The following is a 22,774-nucleotide window of genomic DNA, read 5'->3' as shown; positions in this document are numbered from 1 at the left end:
GCTAAGCTAACAACCCTGGGACTGAACACCTCCCTCCGCAAGTGGATCCTGTACTTCTTGACGTGTCGCCCCCCAGGCGGTGACAGTAGGCAACAACACATCTGCCACGCTGACCATCAACACAGATGCCCCTCAGGGGTGTGTGCTTAGTTTCCTCCTATATTCCCTATTCACCCACGTCTGCGTGGGTTTGCACGACTCCGACACCATCATCAAGTTTGCTGATGACACTACGGTGGTAGGACTGATCAACGACGACAATGAAGTAGCCTATAGGTAGGAGATCAGTGACCTGGCAGGACGACAACCTCTCCCTCAACGTCAGCAAGACAAAGGAGCTGATTGTAGACTACAGGAAATAGAGGAACGAGCACGCCCTATCCATATCGATAAGGCTGTAGTGGAGCAGGTCTAGAGCTTCAAGTTCCTTAGTGTCCACATCAGGAACTAACATGGTTCACACACACCCACAGTTGTAAAGAGGGCACAACAATACCTCTTCCCCCTCAGGAGGCTGAAAAGATTTGGCATGGGCCCTCAGATCCTCAAAAAGTTCTACAGTTGCACTATTGAGAGCTGCTTAACTGGCTTCATCACCTTAACTGGCAACTGCACGGTACCCGACTACATGGCGCTGGAGCCGTGCTCCCTGCCATCCACGACTTCTATACCAGGCGGTGTCAGAGGCACACTCATACACACACACTCACAAGTTGCTGCTACTGCTCCACATACGCTGCTACAGCTCAGTCTATTATCTTTCCTTTGTCTGGTCACTTTATCCCTGCTTATATGTACATAGCTACCTCAATTACCTCGTACCCCTGCAGGCTTGTCACCTGACTTCAGCTGTAAATGCAGCATAGGTTGATATCTTTATGCACCCACACAACTCACATAGCACAGGTGTTCAGTGGTTTAGTAGCAGACTGCTGTGAACGTGTTTGTGTGCTTGCCTGCTTGCCTTGTGCGTGCATGCGTGCATGCGTGAGTGTTTGCAGTGGTGTAAAATATTTAAGTACTACTTCTATATTTCTGACATCTTTTACTTCACTACATTCCTATAGAAAATAATGTACTTTTTACTCCATACATTTATCAGGACACCCAAAAGTACTACATTTTTTATGTTTAGCAGGACAGGAAAAGGTCCAATTCACGCACTTATCAAGAGAACACGTGGTCACCCCTACTGCCTCTGATCTGGCGGACTCACTAAACACAAATGCATGGTTTGTAAACTACGTTGGAGGCCCCTGGCTATCTGTAAATGTTAAAAAACAAGAAAATGGTGCCGTCTGCTTTGCTTAATATAAGGAATTTGCAATGATTTAAACTTTTACTTTGGATACTTAAGTATAATTCAGCATTTACTTTTGATACTTAAGTATATTTAAAAATAAATTCTTTAGACGTTAACTGAGGTGGTATTTTACTGGGTGACTTTGACTTGAGTCATTTTCTATTAAGGTATCTTTACTTTTTCCTAAGTTTGACAACTGGGTACTTTTTTCACCACTGTGTGTGTGTGTGTGTGTGTGTGTGTGTGTGTGTGTGTGTGTGTGTGTGTGTGTGTGGCGGCTTTACTGTAAGACTGTGGTGGCCCGTCTGTCTCTCACTATCTCATTCAGAAAGTCACTTTATGTGGCTTAGGTGACAGTACACCTCCACCACAAGCCCTGGGGTTATTTTGATAACTACAGTATACATTTGAAAATAAATATAGACAAAACACAATAAAACACACATACATATACAGTGTATTCGGAAAGTATTCAGACCCCTTGACTTTTTCCACATTTTGTTACGTTACAGCCTTATCTTAAAATGGATTCAATAGTTTTTTCCACTCATCAATCGACACACAATACCCCATAATGACAAAGCAAGAACATGTTTTACTTTTTTTTTGCAAATTGATCAAAAATATTTAAAAAACCTGAAAAAAAAAAAACTTTTACATAAGTAGTCAGACCCTTTACTCAGTACTTTGTTGAGGCAACTCTGGCAGCAATTACAACATTGCGTCTTCTTGGGTATGGCGGTACAATCTTGGCACACCAGTATTTGGGGAGTTTCTCCCATTCTTCTCTACAGATCCTCTCAAGATCTGTTAGGTTCGCAACGGGGAACATCACTGCACAGCAATTTTCAGGTCTCTCCAGAGATGTTAGATCGGGTTCAAGTCTGGTCCCTGGCTGGGCCACTCAAGGACATTCAGAGACTTGTTCCGAAGCCACTCCTGCGTAGTCTTGGCTGTGTGCTTAGGGTCATTGTCCTTTTGGAATGTCAACTGTCACTCCAGTCTGAGGTCCTGAGTGCTCTGGAGCAGGATTTCATCAAAGATCTCTCTGTACTTTGTTACGGTCATCTTTCCCTCGACCCTGACTTGTCTCCCAGTCCCTGCCACTGAAAATAAAAATATCCCCACGGAATGATGTTGGCTTCACCGTAGGGATGTTTCCTCCAGACATGGTGTTTGGCATTCAGGCCAAAAAGTTCAATCTTGGTTTCATCAGACCAGATAATGGTCTGAGTGTCTTTAGGTTCCTTTTGGAAAACTCCAAGAGGGCTGTCATGTGCCTTTTACTGAGGAGTGGCTTCCGTCTGGCCACTACCATAAAAGCCTGATTGTTTTAGTGCTGCAGAGATGGTTGTCTTTCTGGAAGGTTCTCCCATCTCCACAGAGGAACTCTAGAGCTCTTTCAGAGTCAACATCGGATTCTTGGTCACTTCTGACCAAGGTCCATCTCCCCCGATTGCTCAGTTTGGCTCAGCAGCAAGCTCAAGGAAGAGTCTTGGTGGTTCAAAACTTCTTCCGTTTAAGAATGATGGCGGCCACAGTGTTCTTAGGGACCTTCAATGCTGCAGAAATGTTTTGGTACCCTTCCCCAGATCGGTGCCTCGACACAATCTTTCTCTGAGCTCTACAGACAATTAGTTTGACCTAATGGCTTGGTTTTCGCTCTGACATGCACTGTCAGCTGTGGGACCTTATATACAGGTGTGTTCCTTTCCAAATCATGTCCAATCAATTGAATTTACCATAGGTGGACTCCAATCAAGTTGTAGAAACATCTCACGGATGATCAATGCAAACAGGATGCACCTGAACTCAATTTCAAGTCCCATAGCAAAGGGTTTGAATGCTTATGTAAATACGTTTTTTATTTGTTATAAATATGCACAAATTTCTCAACCTGTTTTCGCTTTGTCATTATGGGTTAATGTGGGTAGATTGACATTTATTGTATACATTTTTGAATTAGGCTGTGACATACAGTAACAAAATGTGGAAAAAGTTAAGGGGTCTGAATACTTTCCAAATGCACTGTACCTTACCTTCCTACCAAAATAGATCAGACTGGAAATAAATAAATAAATGTTTTAATGAGTACGTACATTGCCATTCTGATCACAGTGTTTGGCTTACGTTTCATTTACATTTTTACTATATTTTGTCTGGGGCTTTTGTTTTGACAGGTAAGACTTGTGACTTGCAAGCACACCCACGTCCACTCCCCTCATGACGACCATTGACCTAAAATGGCCATGCAGAAATTCACCATTGGAAAAGTTGTCAAAAATAGTGACATTTAATCATCGTAGATATGTCACTAATGCTGACATATTAGGTTTCACTGAAGCTGACATATTAGATATGTCACTTTTGGTAACATATTACTTATGTCACTAACATAATTAGTATTTCAACAGCAAATAAGATCAACTCGAAAAATTACACTACAGTTAAGAGACAGGTAAAAGGAGGTAGAAGAAAAACATTGAGAGGGAAACTCTCCAACCTGAACTTCTAACAGGACGTTTGTGGGTAGACAGGATGTGCTGCACTGTTGTTGAAAAGAGTAAGCTATCTTTTTCATTACAGCAGGCAAAAATAGTTAATCTACAGAAGTCGGGTTTGTCCCTCAATAGACCTACCTGTGGCTTGAACTCACACAAGATTAAAACGATAGCAGGTCGATGGTGCAGGAGAGGGTTCTCTTGTCTTGGTGAGTAACCCATCAACAACTATCTTAGCTAAGGTGTTGCTATTTGATACTGATGGTAATAAATGTATGTTTTGGCTAAAAATACAAAAATGTACGGAGCCTTGAATAAAAAGATATAGAAGTTGCTCTGTTATTGGTAAATGTTTCTGAGAAGTCTATTCTGTAATCAACAGGCTTTTTGTTCCAATGTGTTTGCAGTGAGATGACCCGAACCTCAAGATGTGCATGCAGTTGACACTCAAACAGCTGTGACGTCACATGTGTGTGTTCCTCTTGTGCCCTCCCAGCTTCCCCTAACACCTGTGGTTACTTGAAGAGAAGGTAAGATGAATTACCATTACTATTACCACAGGACATCTGGACTGGGCACCACAGAATCAATCCAGTAGACATTACAGGAAGATGTGGTAGTGGAGAGCACCACATATACCCGTCACACCACCCACTGATAGATGAGAAACAGGGCAACGAAAACCTTTTTATATATAATGGGTTAGTCATGTCTTGCAAATAGCTGAAAAAGACGTTGACAGAAACTCTGAGCAGAAAATGAAAAGCACCCAATTTTGTGTGACTACTAAGAGTATGGAAACAAACAAACACAAAATCAAACAGACAAAACCGCACGACGGTAGATGTAGGCTTACATCTGCACTCAAGTGGTTGAGTCATTATTGTTTCCATGTTATTCCACCTTTGTTATTACTGCAATGTGATCATGTTGCATCAATATAGCTTTTTTTTTTTTTTTAATTTATTAGAAATTAATTGACATACAATATGTATGCAGTTTTTATCTTAATTGACCGTAGGTTTAAACCAAACATAGACAAAAACAAAAAATGTTCACGTCCAGATGAAAAGTAAACTGCCTGTTACTCAGGCCCAGAAGCTAGGATGTGCATATGCATGGTAGCATTGGATAGTAAACACTCTAAAGTTTCTAAAACTGTTAAAATAATGTCTGTGAGTATAACAGAACTGATTTGACAGGCAAAACCCCGAGCACAATCCATCCAGGGAATTATTTTTTGAGGTCATTGTGTTTTCCAATGCTTTTCTTTGGGAAACCTGATTTATTAGGGTCCATATTGCAGTTCCTATGGCTTCCACTAGATGTCAACACTCTTTAGAAATGGTTCGATGTTAATTATTTTGAGAAATGACGAAGTAGTCGTATTAATTTCATGTGTCACTCAGGTCTCTAGTCTTTTGGTGAACGTGAACAAGTGCGCTCCGTGTTTTTCTTTGGTATTGGAAACTGTTTATCATCGTCTTAAATTTGATTGATTATTGTATTGATTATTTATTTTAGGGTACCTGAGGTTGGATTAAAAACGTTGTTTGAAATGTTTGGACTAAGCTTACAGGTAACTTATTAGATACTTTGTAGTCATGTTGGGCGAGTTGGAACCGGTGTATTTCTGAATCAAACGAGCCAAATAGATTGACATTTTGGGGATATAAAGAAGGAATTTATCGAACAAAACGACCATTCATTGTGTCACTGAGACATTTGGGATTGGAAAAAGATGAAGATCTTCAAAGGTAAGGCATTTATTATATCGTTATTTCTGACTTTTGTGTCACATCTGCCTGGTTGAAAAACATGAAAAATTATTTTCATGTTTTTGTAAGCGGGCACTGTCCTCAGATAATCGCATAGTGTGCTTTCGCCATAAAGCCTTTTGAAATCTGATACAGCGGCTGGATTAACAAGAAGTTGAGCTTTATTTTGATGTATTACACTTTTATTTCTGTGAATGTTGAATATTTATATTTCTGTAGGTTGAATTTGGCGCTCTGCAATTTCACCGGATGTGGTCAAATCTATCAAGCTAACGGGATTGGCACATTAAGGGAGGTAGCCCCTTTTTTCAATTTTCGCCCAAAACGACATAGCTAAATCTAACTGCCTGTAGCTCAGGCCCTGAAGCAAGGATATGCATATTCTTCGTATCATTTGAAAGGAAACATTTGGAGGTTTATGGAAATGTGAAAGGAATATAGTATAATATAAAACAATAGATCTGGTAAAAGATAATACAAAGAAAAATCCAACCGTTCTTTTGTATTTATTTTGTACCATCATCTTTGAAATGCAAGAAAGGCCATAATGTATTATTTCAGCCCAGGTGCAATTTAGATTTTGTCCAATAGATGGCATCAGTGTATGTCCAAGTTTTAGACTGATCCAATGAACCATTGCATTTCTGTTAAAATTGTTATCAAGACTGCACAAATGTGCCTAATTTGTTTATTAATAACTTTAATAACTTTCCATGTTCAAAAATGTGCACTCCTCAAACAATAGCATGGTATTCTTTCACTGTAATAGCTACTGAAAATTGGTCAGTGCATTTAGATTAACAAGAATTTAAGCTCTCTACCAATGTCAGATGTGTATGTCCTGGGAAATGTTCTTGTTACTTACAACCTCATGCTAATCGCATTAGCCTACGTTAGCTCAACATTCCCTTGGAAGTGACACCGATCCCAAAGTTAAGCAGAGGACAGTGTGACAGGCGTCCGTCACCAGCCAGTGGATTCAAGACATCCTACACACACACACTTCCTGTGGCTGAGATGGGATGAAAAAATTGATTGCAAGATAAACATCGAGAGAGAGACAGAGCGAGAGAGAAAGACAGAGAGAGGACGAAAGAGAGAGAAACAGAGAAAAGAAAGACTGTATACAGTGGTGAGATAAAGAGAAACATCTGGTGCCTAGCCTCCTGTATGATATCTGTCTCCTAATTCTCAGTAAATCTCTGCTGTCTTTCTCCTCAGAATTAAGTTTTTGGTAGTTGTGGCTGCTGCTCTGGCAGTGGTGAGCGCCGCTAGCCTTTCATTGGAGGACCGGGAGTTCCATACCTGGGAACTGAAGTTTGGTAAGAGATGCATCTCTAGCCTATTTCATGTCAGCCTAGTTCATTTCAGCCTCTTATCATTGACAATGATGGAGTGTGTGACTCTCTCCTCTTTTCTTCATGTTTATTATCTGTCAATCTGAACCTCTTCTTTCTCATTGTCCTGTTAAAGATGATATAGAGCAGGGGTCGCCAACCTTTAAATTCCTAAGAGCTACTTCATACAAATAAAACATTCATGAAGCTACTCACAGCCAGCATATTTTGTTATGGTAGGCGTATATTTAGAGGCACCCAGCGCTTAATTTGTATTATTATTATAGAAAGAGCATAAATCAGAGCTCTGATCAGTTTAATGAAAATAGTTTTGTTGTTTATTAAACATGCCAATATTGATGTTCCCGGAAAGATTTCAGTTGGTTTTCCATTTTGTGGTTTAAGTGGGCTACTGTCTGTCTATTCTTCAAAGTGCAGATGCATCCTCGCCTGCTCGCTATAGGCCAGCATTCAGGTAAACGTGTCCCAAATGTCACAAAGCCTATCTAGCGTATCTAGACCTAAGCATAACAGTAACCTACAATTCTATACGGGGGAAAAAAATAGAACAAATGGGCATATTAGATAATTTAAAAGTAAATGATGCAGTGCAACACTGGAGTGATAGACATAAGCCTGCAACTCTCTCTCTATCAGAGCAGAGGTAGGGAAATGCCTGGAAGCACAGGTCTCTCTCTCTATCAGAGCACAGGTAGGGAAATGCCTGGAAGCACAGGTCTCTCTCTCTATCAGAGCACAGGTAGGGAAATGCCTAGAAGTACAGGTCTCTCTCTCTATCAGAGCACAGGTAGGGAAATGCCTAGAAGTACAGGTCTCTCTCTCTATCAGAGCACAGGTAGGGAAATGCCTAGAAGTACAGGTCTCTCTCTATCAGAGCACAGGTAGGGAAATGCCTAGAAGTACAGGTCTCTCTCTCTATCAGAGCACAGGTAGGGAAATGCCTAGAAGTACAGGACTCTCCCTCTATCAGAGCACAGGTAGGGAAATGCCTAGAAGCACAGGTCTCTCTCTCTATCAGAGCACAGGTAGGGAAATGCCTAGAAGTACAGGTCTCTCTCTCTATCAGAGCACAGGTAGGGAAATGCCTAGAAGTACAGGTCTCTCTCTCTATCAGAGCACAGGTAGGGAAATGCCTAGAAGTACAGGACTCTCCCTCTATCAGAGCACAGGTAGGGAAATGCCTAGAAGTACAGGTCTCTCTCTCTATCAGAGCACAGGTAGGGAAATGCCTAGAAGTACAGGTATCTCTATCAGAGCAGAGGTAGGGAAATGCCTAGAAGCACAGGTCTCTCTCTCTATCAGAGCACAGGTAGGGAAATGCCTAGAAGCACAGGTCTCTCTCTCTATCAGAGCACAGGTAGGGAAATGCCTAGAAGCACAGGTCTCTCTCTCTATCAGAGCACAGGTAGGGAAATGCCTAGAAGCACAGGTCTCTCTCTCTCTGTCACCACAGCAAAGGCCACTTGTTGGTTTCAAAACATAGCCTACAAAGTTGTACAAACATAACAGTCACGGCCCAGACAAATCAATTCAGAGAATTAATAAAGGAGTCAATCAGTATACTTGTAACAACTTAAGCATGACGGAACTTCTATTCTATCAAATACACCGTATAAGGGCAAATAAACCATTCCATTTTTGAGGGGCTAAATTTGAAACTCCTCGATTGGTGAGCAAAAGAAACTAACACCACCACCTGCTGGAGAAGGCAGATTTTTGGCCGAGTTGGGTCTCTCGTTCGCCTCTTCCTCTCTGGCTATATGGAAACCGTCATGGAAATTCAGTACTGAGAGAGACATGGTCATTTCTTCAAATAATCGTCTTTATTAAATATTGATTAATTATTGCAATAAGGAGGCTGGTCGACCCCCACCCTTGAGTGGTGGACCGAGTAACCTAACCTTTACACAAATGCAAATGACTACAGTGCTTTGCAAAAGTATTCATCCCCTTGGCATTTTTCCTATTTTGTTGCATTACAACCTGTAACTTAAATTGATTTGTATTTTTATCTCATACACAAAATAGTCAAAAAATAATTTTCAAAAACAGAAAAGTGGTGCGTGCATATGTATTCACCCTCTTTGCTATGAACAGATACTCCATATATGTATTCACCCCCTTTGCCCATGGACAGATACTCCAATCTCCGCTGTGAAGCTTTGCAGCTCCTTCAGGGTTATCTTTGGTCTCTTTGTTGCCTCTCTGATTAATGCCCTTCTTGCCTTGTCTATGAGTTTTGGTGGGCGGCCCTGTCTTGGCAGGTTTGTTTTGGTGCCATATTCTTTACATTTTTTAATAATGGATTTAAATGGTGCTCCGTGAGATGTTCAAAGTTTCAGATATTTTTTTTATAACCCAACCCTGATCTGTACTTATCCACAACTTTGTCCCTGACCTGTTTGGAGAGCTCCTTGGTCTTCACGGTGCCGCTTGCTTTGGTGGTGCCCCATGCTTAGTGGTGTTGCAGACTCTGGGGCCTTTCAGAACAGGTGTATATGTACTGAGATCATGTGACAGATCATGTGACACGTAGATTGAACACAGGTGGACTTTATTTAACTAATTATGTGACTTCTGAAGGTAATTGGTTGCACCAGATCTTATTTAGGAGCTTCGTAGCAAAGGGGTTGAATACATATGCACGCACCACTTTTCTGTTATAACTTTGTTTTTTGTTATTTTTTCATTTCACTTCACCAATTTGGACAATTGTGTATGTCCATTATATGAAATCGAAATAAAAGTCCATTTAAATTACAGGTTGTAATGCAACAAGATAGGAAAAATGCCAAGGGGGATGAATACTTTTGCAAGGCACTGTATGTCTTGTCCATTTGCCAACCAGTATACCAGCAATAAGAGACGTTTTGGAACAGATCTCTCTCCATGCTCACTCCACATGTACTTCTTTGGCACTCCCGAGAGAAAAGGCAGTTGATGACTTCAACTGGAAGCTGTACACCGGTTTCTGGCTCGGACTCAGGTCTCTCGATAGAAGTGGTGCAGGACAGGGCCGTAGTGAATGCCATTTCTTCAGCCGGTTAGAGGGGGTTTTGAGATCGACACCCTGTTTGGTCGAATTCCCTTCTATGCATCTAGATACCATCTCCACCATAACTTTGAAAAAGGACAGATCAGAACAGCAATTCAGTTCCATGCATCTCTGATTCAGGAAATCCAGAAAAGCATTCAAGAAAGCCAAACAAATGATCTACTGTATGGCAAATGATTACTACTACCAATATGCTTAGTGCAAATTTCTGAAGCACATGTCAAATAAAAAAATGACATCACACTCTGATGAAACACATTTTCAAATCCGCTTATCACACTGTCAACCTCATTGCAGAGTCATAGAATCAGGAAATTATCCAGATCATCCAGCAGACCCAATCTGGTGAGATTTATCAAAATAAAACAGAACAAACAATGCAACAATACACTCTTTAATACATCACTCAATACATCAATCCAAAACCCCCCAAAAACAGGTGATTCACTCATTTTGACATAATTCACTAATGTGTAAAAACACCACTGGTTAAAATTGGTATACATTTTTAAATAACTAATCAAATAAAATTGTACCCATAACTTGATTCAAGAAATAGAAAAATAGACCTGTCTATATAGATGGCATCATGAAAAGAAAAATAGATGGCATCATGAAGAGGGAAAATGATGTGGATATATTGAAGCAACATCTCAAGACATCAGTTAAAGCTTGGTCGCAAATGGGTCTTCCAAATGGACAATGACCCCAAGCGTACTTACAAAGTTGTGGCATAATGGCTTAAGGACAACAAAGTCAAGGTATTGGAGTGGCCATCACAAAGCTCTGACCTCAATCCTATAGAAAATGTGTGGGCAGAACTGATAAAGCGTGTGTGAGCAAGGAGGCCTACAAACCTAACTCAGTTACACCAGCTCTGTCAGGAGGAATGGGCCAAAATTCACCCAAGTTAAACGCAATGCTACCAAATACTAATTGAGTGCATGTAAACTTCTGACCCACTGGGAATGTGATGAAAGAAATAAAAGCTGAAATAAATCATTCTCTCTACTATTATTCTGACATTTCACATTCTTAAAATTAATTGGTGATCCTAACTGAACTAAGACAGGGAATTTTACTCTGATTAAATGTCAGGAATTATGAAAACTTCCAACTTCAACTGTACATACTCTATTGAACTTCCATCAGTCCTGGAAGCAAGAATCCTACTCAAGACGAATCAGATAATAGCGTGTTTCATTAAGTGGAAATCGACACAGTCTAAAATAAACAAACCCAGAGCCCCTTTCCGGTAATCGTATCAATTTAACCTGTTGTATTAATTTAGTAAAAAATTGGTAGAATGCTCACGTGCTTCTATTAGTGTCTTTATGACTTTGGACCAACAGAATGATAGATTCCCCCCAAAACAAAGGAAATACATTTAGTCTTTCTGAAATAATTATTTCCATTGATTATAAATAACAATTAGGTCTATCGAACAATTCAAACCTTTAATTAAGTTAATTGCAGAATTTGCTTTGATTAATTATGATTCATCACATTATCCAAATCCTAAAAAAAGAAAATAAAGGGAAAATCCACTCAAAAACAATATTCTGGTATGTCTTCCATTAGTCCACTGTTGATACAGTCCTAAAAGGATTTGCATGTCAGCAATCAAGTTTTTGAAATATTGGACTTTCAAGAATCAAAGTGTCACCAGCCACATCATCAATGTTTGTCTATGGAGATTGCATGGCTGTGTGCTCAATTTTACATGCCTGTCAGGAATGGGTGTGGCTGAAATAGCCAAATCCACGAATAAACAAACATTGGCAGTAGAATGGCCTTACTGTAGAGCTCAGTGACTTTCAACGTGGCACCGTCATAGGATATCACCTTTTCAACAAGTCAGTTCATCAAATTTCTGTCCTGCTAGAGCTGCCCTGGTCAACTGTAATGCTGTTAATGTGAAGTAGAAAGATCTAGGAGCAACAACGGCTCAGCTGCAAAGTGATAGGCCACACAAGCTCACAGAACGGGACCACCGAGTGATGAAGCGCGAAAACATCTTATTTTCTCAGTTGCAACACACTCTACCAAGTTCCAAACTGCCTCTGGAAGCAACGTCAGCACAAAAACAGTTCTTCGGGAGCTTCATGAAATTGTTTTCCATGGACATGCAGCCACACACAAGCCTAAGTTCACCATGCGAAATTACAATTGTCTGCTGGAGTGGTGTAAAGCTCACTTCCATTGGACTGGAGCAGTGGAAACGTATTCTCAGAAGTAATGATTCACGCTTCACCATCACCCATTTGGCAGTCCGATGGACGAAAATGGGTTTGGCGGATGTCAGGAGAACCCTACCTGTCCGAATGCATAGTGCTAACTGTAAAGTTTGGTGGTGGAGGAGGAATAATGGTTCCGGTTAGGCCCCTTACTTCTAGAAGGGAAATCTTAATGCTACAGCACACAATTACACTAGCGTTCAAAAGTTTGGGGTCACTTAGAAATATCCTTGTTTTTGAAAGAAAAGCAAATTTTTGGTCCATTAAAATAACATAAATACATTGTAGATATTGTTAATGTGGTAAATGACTATTGTAGCTGTAAACGGTTGATTTTTAATGGAATATCTACGTAAGCATACAGAGGCTCATTATCAGCAAACATCACTCCTGTGTTCCAATGGCACGTTGTGTTAGCCTTTTTAAAATTATAAACTTGGATTAGCTAATTGACCATTAGAAAACCCTTTTGCAATTATGTTAGCACAGCTAACCAGCTGAAAACCATTGTTCTGATTAGAGAAGCAATAAAACTGAACTTTAGAATAGTTGAGTATCTGGAGCATCAGCATTGTGGGTTTGATTACAGGCTCAAAATACCAGAAATAAAGAACTTTCTTCTGAAACTCAGTCTATTCTTGTTCTGAGAAATGAAGAAACGGAAGATCTCATACAATGCTGTGTACTACTCCCTTCACAGAACAGCGCACACTGGCCCTAACCAGAATCTAAAGAGGAGTGGGAGGCCCCGGTGCACAACTGAGCAAGAGGACAAGTGTCTAGTTTGAGAAACAGACGCCTCACGAGTCCTGGCAGCCTCATTAAATAGTACCTGCAAAACACCAGATGCTAGCCTTCTTGACAGAGTTCCTCTGTCCAGTGTCTGTGTTCTTCTGCCCATCTTAATCTTTTATTTTTATTGGCCAGCCTGAGATATGGCTTTTTCTTTGCAACTCTGCCTAGAAGGCCAGCATCCCGGAGTTGCCTCTTCACTGTGAGAGTCGCCTCTTCACTCCCTGCTGGCCCATATTGACTCACAAGTTGTCCACAGTTGTGTCAAGGTGGCTGGATGTCTTTTGGGTGGTGGACCATTCTTGATACACAGGAGAAACTGTTGACTGTGGGAAAACCCACTAGTGTTGTAGTTCAAGACACAAACCGGTGTGCCTGGCACCTACTACCATACCCCGTTCAAAGGCACTTACATTTTTTGTCTTGCCCATTCACCCCCTGAATGGCACACATACACAATCCATGTCTCAATTGTCTTAAGGCTAAAAAATCCTTCTTCAATCTGTCTCCTCCCCTTCATTTACACTGAAGTGGATTAAACAAGTGACATCAATAAGGGATCACAGCATTCACCTGGATTCACCTGGACAGTCTATTTAATGGAAAGAGTAGGTATTACCTACTGTTTTCTACACTCAGTGCATGTCTATTGTTGTGCCATCACAGGAAAATGAGGAGTACAGACGCATCATCTCCCAGCGCTGCCTGGGCTCCTTCAATGCCTCCAAGCCCCGTGGCGGCTCTCCCTTCTTACCCATGCTTGGGGATAATGATCTGCCCACCACCATGGACTGGAGGGACAAGGGCTATGTCACCTCCATCAAGGATCAGAAGGATTGTGGCGCCTGCTGGGCTTTCAGCACGGTAAGGGAGGGAGAGTGATGGAAGGGTGAGTGAGTTAACTACAGTATAGACTCTGCTCTACTTAGATGTAGAGTAATTGTTCAGCCTGTTCTACTCTTTTACCTTTATCATGTGGTGAGAGCGAAACAATGAGTGTGTGTTTGGGTGGTGTATCTTAGATCTCCAGTCTGTAAATGTTAAAAAGGTTGTATTCGGCTGTTTTCCAAAAATTGTGGGCTGCCCTAAAACTATGCCAAGCTACATATATTTGAAGTCAAAATACTTTAACGTACTACCTCTTTGGGCTTTCATCCTGTGAAATTGCAGAGCGCGAAATTCAAAATACAAAATTCGTAATATTAAACATTCATGAAAATACAAGTGTCTTACATTGTTTAAAAGCTTAACTTGTTAATCCAACCAAGCAGAGGCGTCAGAAATAGCGATAAAATAAATCACTTAACTTTGAAGATCTTCCTCTGTTTGCAATCCAAAGGGTCCCAGCTACAATGAAAGCCCTAAAAAGCCTCCTCATGCCTTTGCCCAGTCTTCCCCTTTTGGCCCCAGGTTCCGAGAAGTGTTCCGAAGTCATGTCATTTTCACTTCGTTCCCCATCTCCTCCATTGCCACAACCCTACATCCTCTTGAGGTAACTCAGCACTGTGCTCATCACTGTATATGCTTTCAAATCAATGCCTTCAACATGTTGTTTAGAGTACAATTACCCCAACATCCTCTTTCATATGATTCATTAACCAATAAACCAGCTAACCCCAATCCAACTATGATGTATAAAATAGCTCCCAGACCCAACCCATCGGCATGTCTTACAGTGGAATCTAGTCTCTCTTTCTCTCCACTTCCTCTGTCATCGTGTCTTCAAGCTCACCCATTATGCAGCTGGACCTCACTTCACGTGAGAACTTTGCACCCACCGAGGAGAGACATGACGATGTTTACCGCTGCAGGTGCTGTAAGGAGTACTGTGTGTGAACCAAACCAACGCTGTCCAAACCCCTGCATCTTGATGTACACTCAATCCCCAGAATTCAGCCCGTGCCCTTGGTTCTCTGCTTTCGCTTGAGGATATACACATGAGTCATTTTCTGACAACCTAGACTCCCCTGTTATGGCAAGATCATTCATTTGTGACATTTGAATAAAAGCCTCCCCTGTACTCCCATCAGTCTCCCAGTTACCAATCATGTGGCACAAGTCCTCATTAACTGATATCACAACAATGCTACTAAAGTAACCCCTGCTACTACTAACATGGCCCATGACTATAGCATATTTCAATTACGGTCCCTACAGCGACTGCCGTGAGAATAACTACTGTATGTAATCTGTCAAGTGTTCGCCGGCTGTTAGAAATTGAGAGAGATTAATGAGTTGGAAGAATATCCAACCTAACAATACTCTGAGTCACCGGGTTCTTGAAGGTTTACCATAGTGTCTGAAATTCCACCACTATTTCGTCTATTCTCACCATGATCTGGGTATGTGTAATGTTCAATTAAACTAATACTAATCCCTGTATTGTGCACAGTCAGCTATCCTCCGTCTCCTATGAGCTATCTCCTGTAACAATATACCTAGTTTCTGGGAATGATACTCCTCTATCACCACAACTTAATTTATGAGCCCCCACAGATCTCCACTGCAGTCACGTTCCACCCCACTTAACAGCCCTCGCCTCGCCTCCTGCTACATATACATTTGCACATACTAAAACATTCTCAAATCAATTAGTCAATATACATCAGTCCCTCCTCTGTAAAAAATGATCACTCTTATGTTCCACGAAACCTAAAAACATATCGATTTGAAAAGAAAAGAGAAAAAAGTAAACGTTTAACTTCACATCACCCGTTGATGCAATGAACATTATAATTCTGATGACATGATAAAACAAAAGAGAACAACATTTTTTTTAATGGTTGACCAAAGCTATCATCCAGCCCCCACCCCTCAACGTTCTGTAGTAACTCTCTCTTGCTGTATCCAAATCATATCTACAACATTTTTATCAATTATCCAACCCAAATTTAGAATGACAGTCCTCAATTCCAGCTTCTAAATTCAGCACACATCATCCCTGTTAGCACATACATTTATAAACAAAACCTTTTTATTGTCGGCAATTCTCATTACAGCCCCACTTTGTCCCTGTTTTCCTGTCACGAGTGGCCTGGTAATGAAAGACCAGTATCTCAATGCATCCTTAGTCTAAATTGTTAACAATGTGTAGACCCCCCTGTCCTTTTCCCGGCACTTATCATTCTAGCGTGTCTTTTTCAGATATTGTTTACAGTTCATCTTCCCAATGGCCCTAGCTAATGTCCCGATTCCAATATCCAAATAGATACATCCATTTCTCCCACATACAATAGTCTCTCACCTGAGCAGTTCTCAGCACTCCTGCTGCCCGCACCCCAGTTTATGGCTCAGACTCAGATAGAAGTGTTAAGTCACTGTCACATTGCACGCCTTTGTCTCTCTTTCTTCTGCCGGTTAGGGAGGGTTTTGAGGTTCACACATCCTGTTTGTGGTCAAATTATTCCTACCATGCATTAAGACACGCTCTGACGTCACTTTCCATGACAACTTCAAAAAAAAGCACAGATCAGAACAACAGTTTAGTTCAATTAATTTATGTTTCAGGAAATCCAGACAAGCATTGACAATATGACAAATTATTACATAACGTTATCAAGAAAAGGTTCATCTCTACGAAAAAATGTCAAAAAGCATAGCAATACAATGTTACTGCTAAAACCATTTTCAAAATTAGCCCATACTCCCTTATTCTACTGGCGACCTCTCGGAAGAGTTACCAGATCATGAAGTTAGCACCCTAACCCCTCGCAGAAATCCCACAGTCCAGTATCCCAATTTGGTCAAATATGTATCGAAACAAAAACTAAAAATGAATATCAGCAATACATACAGTTGAAGTCGGAAGTTTACATACAGTCAATTAGTATTTTGTAGCATTGCCTTTCAATTGTTTAACTTGGGTCAAACGTTTCAGGTAGCCTTCCACAGGCTTCCCACAATAAGTTGGGTGATTTTTGGCCCATTCCTCCTGACAGAGCTGGTGTAACTGAGTCAGGTTAGTAGGCCTCCTTGCTCAAACACGCTTTCTCAGTTCTGCACACACATTTTCTATAGGATTGAGGTCAGAGCTTTGTGATGGCCACTCCAATACCTTGACTTTGTCCTTTTTTCCACAACTTTGGAAGTATGCTGGGGGTCATTGTCCATTTGGAAGACCCATTTGCATTTGCGACCAAGCTTTAACTTCCTGACTGAGGTCTTGAGATGTTGCTTCAATATATCCACATAAATTTCCTGCTTCATGATGCACTCTATTTTGTGAAGTGCACCAGTTCCTCATGCAGCAAAGCACCCCCAGAACATGATGCTGCCACCTCCGTGCTTTACGGTTGGGATGGTGTTCTTCGGCTTGCAAGCCTCCCCTTTTTCCTCCATTATGGCCAAACAGTTCTATTTTTGTTTCATCAGACCAGAGGACATTTCTCCAAAAAGTACGATCTCTTTCCCCATATGCAGTTGCAAACCGTAGCCTGTTTTTTTATGGCAGTTTTGGAGCAGTGGCTTCTTCCTTGCTGAGCGGCCGTACGCACTACCCTTTGTAGTGCCTTGCGGTCAGAGGCTGAGCATTTGCCATACAGGACCCATACCAAATCTTTTTAGTTTCCTGAGGGGGATTAGGTTTTGTCGTGCCCTCTTCACGACTGTCTTATTGTGTTTGGACCATTCTAGTTTATTGTTGATGTGGACACCAAGGAACTTGAAGCTCTCAACCTGCTCCACCACAGCCCCGTCAATGAGAATGGGGGCATGCTCGGTCCTCCTTTTCCTGTTGTCCACAATCATCTCCTTAGTCTTGGTTACGTTGAGGGATAGGTTGTTATTCTGGCACCACCCGGCCAGGTCTCTGACCTCCTCCCTATAGGCTGTCTCGTCGTTGTCGGTGATCAGGCCTACCACTGTTGTGTCGTCTGCAAACTTAATGATGGTGTTGGAGTCGTGCCCGGCCATGCAGTCGTGGGTGAACATAGAGTACAGGAGGGGACTGAGCATGCACCCCGGGGGAGACCCAGTGTTGAGGATCAGCGTCGCAGATGTGTTGCTACCTACCCTCACCACCTGGGGGCGGCCCGTCAGGAAGTCCAGGATCCAGTTGCAGAGGGAGGTGTTTAGTCCCAGGATCCTTAGCTTAGTGATGAGCTTTTAGGGTACTATGGTGTTGAACGCTGAGCTGTAGAGATGTAGTCAATGAATAGCATTCTAACATAAGTGTTCATTTTGTCCAGGTGGGAAAAGGCATTGTGGAGTGGAATAGAGATTGCATCATCTGTGGATCTGTTTGATTTAGCTCGTCTGGTAGGCTCGTGTCGCTGGGCAGCTCGCGGTTGTGCTTCCCTTTGTAGTTTGAAAATAGCTGTGCATCCAACCTGACAGAGCTTGAGAGGAACTGCAGAGAAGAATGGGAGAAACTCCCCAAATACAGGTGTGCCAAGCGTGTAGCATCGTAACAACGAAGACTTGAGGCTGTAATCGCTGCCAAAGGTGCTTTTAAAATCGGGATAGGCGGCAGTATTTTCATGTCCGGATGAAAAGCGTGCATAAAGTAAACTGCCTGCTACTCAGGCCCAGAAGCTAGGATATGCATATAATTGGTAGATTTAGACCGTGTCTAAACACTCTAGTTTCGAAAACTGTTTGATTAATATCTGTGAGTAAAACAGAACTGATATGGCAGGCAAAAACCCATTCAGGAAAAGAATTGAGGTCACTCTTTTCAATGGGGTTTCTATGTGGTTCTAGATTTCTGTGGCACTTGCTTGCAGTTCCTATTGCTTCCACTGGATGTCAACAGTCTTTAGAAATTGGTTGATGTTTTTCCTTTGAGAAATGAAGAAGTAGGGCTGTTCAGAACAAGAGTCGAGTCTAGTGTAGTGTTTGTTAGGGGAGTGCGACCTGAAACCTCGCTCCACTTAGTTTTTATCTGCTATAGTCACATATTTATTTATTGAACACAGTTTATCCAGTCTTAAATTTGATTGATTATTTACGTAAAAAAAATACCTAAAGTTGTATTAGGACAGTTGTTTGAAACATTTGGAACAAGTTTACAGGTAACTTATTAGATATTTTGTAGTCATGTTGGGCAAGTTGGAACCGGTGTTTTTCTGGATCAAACGCGCCAAATAAATGTACATTTTGGAGATATAACAACAGAATTTATCAAACAAAAGGACCGTTTCTGATGTTTAAGGGACATATTGGAGTGCCAACAAAAGAAGCTCTTCAAAGGTAAGGCCTGAATTATATAGTTATTTCTGTGTTTTGTCGCACCTGGCGGGTTGAAATATGAATGTCAAGTGTTTGTTTGGTGGGGTGCTATCCTCAGATAATCGCATTTGCTTTTGCCGTAAAGCCTTTTTGAAATCTGAGACGTTGGCTGGATTAACAACAAGTGTAGCTTTAATTTGGTGTATTGCATGTGTGATTTCATGAAAGTTTAATATTTATAGTACTTTAATTTGAATTTGTCGCTCTGCCATTTCGCCGGATGTTGTCGAGGGGTTCCGCTAGCGGAATGTCTAGCCGTAACAACTTTTTAACAATGTAAAGCAAAAGAAAATCTACAAAAACTGTTTTTTTGCTTTGTAAATGTAATATATTACAGTTTAAACATGTTTTATTTTACACATTTTCAAACATTTCTAAAAACCTGTTTTTGCTTTGTCATTGTGGCGTATTGTGTGTAGATGGATGAGGGGGGAAAAACGATTTTATACACACACACAAACACACACATTTACACATATGTATATATACACAGACTACATCAAAAATAAGTGAGAATTTACAAAATTATCCAATGGATAATGATACTTTTTCCCCCAGAAAACTATACGTCCGAAAACATGTTTGCACTTCCTTTTTTAATTTAGGCCACGGCTCAGGCAGCCAAGTGGACACAAGGCTCTTTGGCTCATCTCAGTCACAAATAGGAATAACTTTGCATCCGTTTCTGATTAATAAGCAATGCCATGCTGGTGAGTGGTAACATTCAAATAAACCCATTCCTGAAACGAAACATAGGCTGTCAGATCAAAGGAAAATATACCACATTCACACAGATTTGCACAAAGTGGGCAGTTTGTCACTTCAAGTCCCAAAACATCATACTTTGACTAAAACAATGACTTATTGACTTAGATCTTTGTGTAGTATCATGGGTAAGCTCTGGCCATCGTCTCTCAGCTCGAAAAAGTAGATATCTACTGGTGTGGACGTTTAAGTGCAGTTTTTCTCCCCCCTACCTCCCTCCTTCCATCCCTCCCTCAGACTGGCTCTCTGGAAGGCCAGCACTACAGGAAGACCAATAAGCTGGTGTCCCTCAGTGAGCAGCAGCTGGTTGACAGCTCCGGCAAGATCGGCAATATGGACTGCATGGGCGGTCTCATGGACTAGGCCTTCGAGTACATCAAGTCCTTGGCCCCTGGAGGCCTGGACACTGAGGACTCCTATGCCTACCATGCTGAGGTGAGCATTGAACAGTGGGCAGGGTTGTGTTCTTTAGGACCACACGTTTAAAAACATTTCAGTTCATTTTCTTCCATTTGGTCCCTAATGAATACACCCCAGATCTTGATAGAAGTTGTCTTTAGGTACAGATTTGCATCAGATGGGCTTTAGGGAGAGCCAATGGCTAAGCATTAGAAATGACAAACTGACCTTAGATCAGTGTATAGATAGGATCAAATTCATCCTTCTTTCACGCCAGCCCACATCAGCCCCACAAAGAGCAGTAGTAGGTTGCAGGTTTAGGCTCAATTCATAATTTAAATGAGAATGCCTCAAATTCCAATTCAATTCTTGAATTTGAATTGAAGTAGTGAACAGGATACAAAATTGCAATTAGAATTTGAAAGAAAGGAAATAGAATTGAAAAGTGAAATTCAATTAAATTCTAATTATTCTATTCCGTAATAGGTGTAGTCTATACAATCCTACATCTTGTACATGCATACAAACATGTTGTTATATACATCAATATAAAATATTGTTGAAACAATTGATTATCAGGACAAACTTATAAAATGTGAATGATCAAAGAAAACAAACCGTGTGTGAATATTCTAAGTTGTTATATTTCATTAATCACTTAATGTTCTTAAAATATGGGGTAAAAACTAAATTTCCCAGAATGCATTAGTTGAACCCTCAAGTTGACCGCTAGGCCTTCAAAAAGAAGCCAAACAAATGAAAATGGTTGATGGAAATATACACTGCTCAAAAAAATAAAGGGAACACTTAAACAACACAATGTAACGCCAAGACAATCACACTTCTGTGAAATCAAACTGTCCACTTAGGAAGCAACACTGATTGACAATAAATTTCAAATGCTGTTGTGCAAATGGAATAGACAACAGGTGGAAATTATAGGCATTTAGCAAGACACCCCCAATAAAGGACTAGTTCTGCAGGTGGGACCACAGACCACTTCTCAGTTCCTATGCTTCCTGGCTAATGTTTTGGTCACTTTTGAATGCTGGCGGTGCTTTCACTCTAGTGGTAGCATGAGACGGAGTCAACAACCCACACAAGTGAATCAGGTAGTGCAGCTCATCCAGGATGGCACATCAATGCGAGCTGTGGCAAGAAGGTTTGCTGTGTCTGTCAGCGTAGTGTCCAGAGCATGGAGGCGCTACCAGGAGACAGGCCAGTACATCAGGAGACGTGGAGGAGGCCGTAGGAGGGCAACAACCCAGCAGCAGGACCGCTACCTCCGCCTTTGTGCAAGGAGGAGCAGGAGGAGCACTGACAGAGCCCTGCAAAATGACCTCCAGCAGGCCACAAATGTGCATGTGTCTGCTCAAACGGTCAGAAACAGACTCCATGAGGGTGGTATGAGGGCCCGACGTCCACAGGTGGGGGTTGTGCTTACAGCCCAACACCATGCAGGATGTTTGGCATTTGCCAGAGAACACCAAGATTGGCAAATTCGCCACTGGTGCCCTCTGCTCTTCACAGATGAAAGCAGGTTCACACTGAGCACATGTGACAGAGTCTGGAGACACCGTGGAGAACGTTCTGCTGCCTGCAACATCCTCCAGCATGACCGGTTTGGCGGTGGGTCAGTCATGGTGTGGGGTGGCATTTCTTTGGGGGGCCGCACATCCCTCCATGTGCTCGCCAGAGGTAGCCTGACTGCCATTAGGTACCGAGATGAGATCCTCAGACCCCTTGTGAGACCATATGCTGGTGCGGTTGGCCCTGGGTTCCTCCTAATGCAAGACAATGCTCGACCTCATGTGGCAGGAGTGTGTCAGTAGTTCCTGCAAGAGGAAAGCATTGATGCTATGGACTGGCCCACCTGTTCACCAGACCCGAATCCAATTGAGCACATCTGGGACATCATGTCTCGCTCCATCCACCAACGCCACGTTGCACCACAGACTGTCCAGGAGTTGGTGGATGCTTTAGTCCAGGTCTGGGAGGAGATCCCTCAGGAGACCATCCGCCACCTCATCAGGAGCATGCCCAGGCGTTGTAGGGAGGTCATACAGGAATCCAGACCTCCATGGGTTGATACATTTGATTTCCATTGATAAGTTGTGTGATTTTGTTGTTAGCACATATTTTTTTTGTGTTTTTGGTGAACAGTTTTCCCAGGGATTTTTACTCCTAAACACGTTCTGTTATAGCCACAGACACGATTTAACCAGTTTTGGAGACTTCAGAGTGTTTTCTATACACACATACACACATCCTGGCATGAGTAGCAGGACTTTGAAATGTTGCGCGATTTTTTACAAAAAGCTGCGAAAATTCGCATCATCCCTAACAGGTTTTAACATA

At 41.7% G+C, this 22,774-nt stretch overlaps 1 protein-coding gene across 1 annotated transcript in view; it reads left to right on the top strand.

Moving 5' to 3' along the window:
* The first annotated feature begins 6,801 nt into the window (after window positions 1-6,801).
* The window catches only part of LOC118369127 (procathepsin L), a 30,869-nt gene continuing 14,896 nt past the window's right edge, over window positions 6,802-22,774 (top strand). The window contains 3 exon segments of the mRNA XM_052495677.1: window positions 6,802-6,904; window positions 13,691-13,888; window positions 20,255-20,452. Coding sequence (XP_052351637.1) covers window positions 13,781-13,888; window positions 20,255-20,452 — 306 coding nt within the window. The 5' untranslated portion in view covers window positions 6,802-6,904; window positions 13,691-13,780.

The sequence above is a fragment of the Oncorhynchus keta genome, chromosome 35 (assembly GCF_023373465.1).
Source record: "Oncorhynchus keta strain PuntledgeMale-10-30-2019 chromosome 35, Oket_V2, whole genome shotgun sequence".
NCBI lineage: Eukaryota > Metazoa > Chordata > Actinopteri > Salmoniformes > Salmonidae > Oncorhynchus > Oncorhynchus keta.
Note: the sequence above shows the minus strand (reverse complement) of the source record. Positions and strands in the feature narration are given on the sequence as shown.